This window comes from Capsicum annuum, chromosome 6 (genome assembly GCF_002878395.1).
Source record: "Capsicum annuum cultivar UCD-10X-F1 chromosome 6, UCD10Xv1.1, whole genome shotgun sequence".
NCBI lineage: Eukaryota > Viridiplantae > Streptophyta > Magnoliopsida > Solanales > Solanaceae > Capsicum > Capsicum annuum.
Window position 1 is genome coordinate 215,486,497 of NC_061116.1, and position 4,563 is coordinate 215,491,059.

At 33.9% G+C, this 4,563-nt stretch overlaps 1 protein-coding gene across 1 annotated transcript; it reads left to right on the forward strand.

The window, feature by feature from the left end:
* The first annotated feature begins 245 nt into the window (after positions 1-245).
* LOC124899348 lies at positions 246-2,563 on the forward strand. The gene is made up of 5 exons (XM_047413960.1): positions 246-481; positions 569-1,455; positions 1,574-1,678; positions 1,832-2,006; positions 2,218-2,563. Exons 1-5 carry the CDS (start codon positions 404-406, stop codon positions 2,437-2,439), a joined length of 1,467 nt encoding a protein of 488 aa, XP_047269916.1. The 5' UTR covers positions 246-403; the 3' UTR covers positions 2,440-2,563.
* The last annotated feature ends 2,000 nt before the right edge of the window (positions 2,564-4,563 follow it).

Sequence of the window (4,563 nt, forward strand, 5' to 3'; positions counted from 1 at the left end):
AAACAATATGCTGCTGGTTTCTGTTAGACATGTTTTTCTTTCTGTTTGAACCTTCTCTTGCAAATTTCAATTGATTATTTTTCTTGCCTAATGGAGCTCTTAACTTTAATTGGAAATTCACTGATTGAGAGTTGCAACTGAGAGACATAACTAACGACTTGAAGGAAATAAAGTTATTCTGTTAATATTTTTTTACGCGGTGTTTAACGATTTTTTGACTTTGGGGTCGACTTTTCTTGGTTCAAACAGTGATAAAGGGAAGTATTTATCAATGCAAATTTAAGGTTATCCGACGACCGTTGCCTGCATGTTTTTGAATAATCTCTTCCAATAGCCAGAAGAGCCACTTCTTCTACTTGAGATTTCTCAAACGATAAAAAAAACTGTTGGTAACATATAATTAATGACTCGTAAGGGTGATAACTACGCCGGGAAAGCACCAAATGATTCAACTGTCTATGAAGCTAACAAAGATGCTAAGGTAAGCAATTATTAGTGTGAGCAAAGAATTCAGAAGGAGGATGCTAATATAATCAATTGTGACATACAAAACTTGCATTTCTCACAGGTTGATGATGATGTTGTCTTGAATAAAGAACTACCTAGTGCTGTTGATGTTATTTTATCAGCAGATACAAATGAGGAAAGACTTGTTTCAAAGGACCGGAGTAGAAATAAGAGTCCGCAGGAATGTGTGTCTGCGCAAAGATCTCCTATCGGTGAAGCTTGCTTGCATGCTGGTGCTTCAAAATTGTTGATTCCTGGAGATAAATCCCAAACATTTTGTGGTCGTCAAAATGACATTTGTTGGGCAGTGAATGAAGCCCATGGGGCACAATTAGCCGCTGAAGCTATTGAGATGGACAAGGGCTATCCTGTTGCTGAGTTTGAGAAATTTCTTCGTTCTTCCTCTCCAGTTATATGTCCATCTGTTAATATCCGTACTTGTCAGGCTTGTATCCGCGGTCAAGGTGCACCTCTATGCAGGCATGAGATCCCGAATATCTCTTTAGGGAACTTGTGGCAGTGGTATGAGAAACATGGAAACTATGGCTTAGAAGTAGAAGCAGAGGAACATAAAAGTTCTCAACAACATGGTCTAAAGTTCAGTGCATTTTTTGTTCCCTCTTTGTCAGCTGTTCAGCTCATCAAGGATAATGGAACTCTGGGTTCCATAGATGTGGGGGACTCTGGGATAAATAAAATGTCTGGGAGTTCACCTATAGAAGACTTCCACAAAAGATTTTCTGTTCTTGTACCTCAACCTCGTGTTGAAAACTCAAGCTCTTTACCAAAAAGGCATGCTGTCTCTGATCCCACGGCATCTTCAGACTGCAGCGATATGGATTTGCATCATCAACCAGCTGAATCTAAACTATCTGATGATAATGAGGAGCTTCTGTTTGAATATTTCGAAAATGAACAGCCTCAAAATCGTAAACCGTTGTTTGAAAAGTACGTGGTACATAAGTTATTTTTTTTAATCATTCTAGTTTTATGGTTTGTTAGCAATGCTAGTTTTTTTTTTCATTATAACTTGTTTCTTGGGCTTACTGCAACTACTCTATTCTAGGATTAAGGAACTTGCTGCTGGTGGGAGGACTTCAAGCAGTCGAGTGTTTGGAGATCCATCAATCCTACAGTCCGCCCGCTTACCTGACCTGCACCCTCATTCGTGGTTAGTATGGAAAGGCTTCTAGTATGATTAATTTTTTAATATGTGAAGCACAATCCATGGGAAATACTGGGAAAAGAAGTATGTGAAAGTACAAAAGTCTTCAAGTTTTAGAGCAAACTTCTCCATATATCTAATGGTACTTTGTATTTGCAGGTTTTCTATTGCATGGTATCCCATTTATAGGATACCAACCGGCAATTTTCGTGCCTCTTTTTTGAGTTATCATTCGCTTGGCCAATATGTTCACAGAGACCAGACACTTTGCACCCGTGGATTGGATGCTGGAGTAGTTTCCCCAACTGTGGGGCTCCTAAGCTACAATACTCAGGTTTGGTAACTGCTTAGACCGCTTTGAAGTACTTCTGAAAGTTTCTTATGTAATCAAAATTGCCGATGTACTAAATTTGCATTTGTTCTGCTTTTTCTAACATTGTCCATGAATGATAATTAGTACTACTATTTATATAAGAACTATAATATCTACCTCTTATTAATATTGTAAGTATTTTTTCTTTTCTATATATGAACGGCAAAACTAGGGTGAATGCTGGTTTCAGCCAAGGCACTCCGCGGAGCACCACCCGAAAGAAGCTGTGACCTTGGATTCAAATGCTCCTTCAGTTCTTCGAGATCGACTGAAGACATTGGAGCAGACTGCATCTTTCATGTCCCGAGCTGTGAGAATGAATGGTGCAGAAACACTCGTGAACAAGCACCCCGATTATGAGTTTTTCCTGTCTAGGCGATGTCGATTATATTGATCTGTTGTCATGTTGATCAACCATGTGTAATAATTCTAATAAAAAGTTATGTGGTGTTTCCAGCTTACGGCTATTAATCTGAGTCCAACTCAGAGGCTTGTAGTCATTTCGACATTTCTTAGGCACACCCTTTTCTGGATTAAAAATTGTCTCCTGATTTTGGCTTTGGTGCTAATTTAGTTTTGAAATGGCTGATTATTTTAGCTTATGAGTTTTGTCATTCATGCCGAGGGTCTTTCGAAAACAGACTCAGGTTGTACCTCCACCAGGTACCTCGTGGAGAGGGTAGTTAGATTTGAAAACTAGGAAAGAAATTAAGACCTAATAGGTTCAGAAATCTTTGAAAAATGTGGGTGGCCTCGGAGACTTAGGACCTTGGCTTAATAATAAATAAAAGAAAGTTCTTTGAGCTTCTCCACATGTGCTTAGTACTTAGATAGAGCTCGTTAAATCTTGTTTTTCTCTCTCCTTCACTTATTAAGTGAAAATAGTCGTTGATGTTTTAGATAGTAGTTGTCTTATAAAAACTCATTAAATTTTATTTTTCTCTCCCCTTCACTTATTAAGTGAAAATAGCCGTTGGTAATTTATATGCGACTTCAAAAATATTAGATTATCTTGGTCGGATTCATTAACTTGTTGCCGATAGGGTCGTCAAATAGATAAGTTGAGTTAAATTTGGGATGAAAATTGATTTGATATTTTGATTTAATAAACGAGTTGAGCTAAATTGGCTCAAAACTCAAAAGTTATTTTGATCTGAAATGAAGTAAAAATGAGTTGGGTCATAATAGCTTGTCCAACTTGATTCAATTTCTTTTAATTTTTTACGCTAATTGAAAAGAATGTGCTAATTAAAAAAATATTTTTTACTTCTAGTAGATGAGTATTAAAGCAATCATCTTACTTAATTATGCTCCATTATTTTTTCAGATTACTATTATTCTTATTATTAGCATATCGTCTCGTATTGTTCGTTAATTTGCAAAGCTTCAACGGGAAATAGGGAGTTATTACTCGGTCAAAATGTTAACACAATAATTTGACAAATCAAAATATTTTAGATATAGATCAAGATTTACCATGTATTTCTTTTTAGTTTTAAAATTATCCTTCATTATATGCATTCAAAAATTATATTTTATTTGTAAACCTTTTGGGAGGTATTCAAAACTTATTATGTAATTATATTATAGTTATTATTTGTATTATTTGACAAATGAGTTAATTTAATGCAGTGAAAACTGTTGTAAAATATTGAAAAATCATGGAAACTCTCTAGCTTGAGGTACGTCTATGCCTCTATTTTTAATGATATTTCATCGATTAAAATGCATTTCTATAATTCAACAAGTTCTTTCAATATTAAAGTAAGAATCAGAAACTAATAAAAAAAATTAATAAAGAAAATCCAACAAAAAAATTAAGAAAAGGAAGAAAGTACTCTTTATTTTTCATATATTGTTTTCACTTCATATTTCTCACTTACACTTGCGGGGAAAATTTATATATGACTAGATATTATTTTTTGTTCGATGCACTAGCCCATTGTTAATTTTTTTATTCTCTTATTTGTAATAATAAAGCAGTTTTATTGTACTTACAGAGAATAAGCTGTGTAAAATTACGATTTAGTATACTGGTATTGGTTTATTCATCTTTTACGTTAATGTCTTGAATAAGTTATCTTCAAATCATCTCATTAAAGATAAGGAATTTTTTTTGTATCTAATATATTTTTTAAAAAGCACTCCCTTTTTAACATAAATATAATCATTGAAAAGTATTTTTTATGTCCATATTTACTTATTCAGTATATTAAAAATAGTTATCTAATTTTATTTGGCCAATTTAAAAATCAAGAGTTAATTTATTATTTTTGTGTCTATTTTACCTTCTTTTATTAAATAATGTCTATTTTGTAATACTTAAATAACTTAAAATAATTGATTAGGGGTGATATATTAAAATCACAGTTGAAGCAGCTAAAACATGCATATCGACCATGAACAGGCTGCTTCAACAGCTCAATTGAGACTTACTCCCTTCGTCCTATATCTATTAGGTGATCACTTTCACTTTCCCATGTTGTTGAAGAAATCATAATAAGAATGATAATTTTAG

Bases quoted from the DNA above. Each gene is read 5' to 3' on its own strand.
- LOC124899348 (XM_047413960.1), top strand. From the start codon at position 404: ATGACTCGTAAGGGTGATAACTACGCCGGGAAAGCACCAAATGATTCA. The intron at 1,456-1,573 runs GTACGTGGTACA...ACTCTATTCTAG, and splicing joins CGTAAACCGTTGTTTGAAAA to GATTAAGGAACTTGCTGCTG. The intron at 1,679-1,831 runs GTTAGTATGGAA...TTGTATTTGCAG, and splicing joins GACCTGCACCCTCATTCGTG to GTTTTCTATTGCATGGTATC.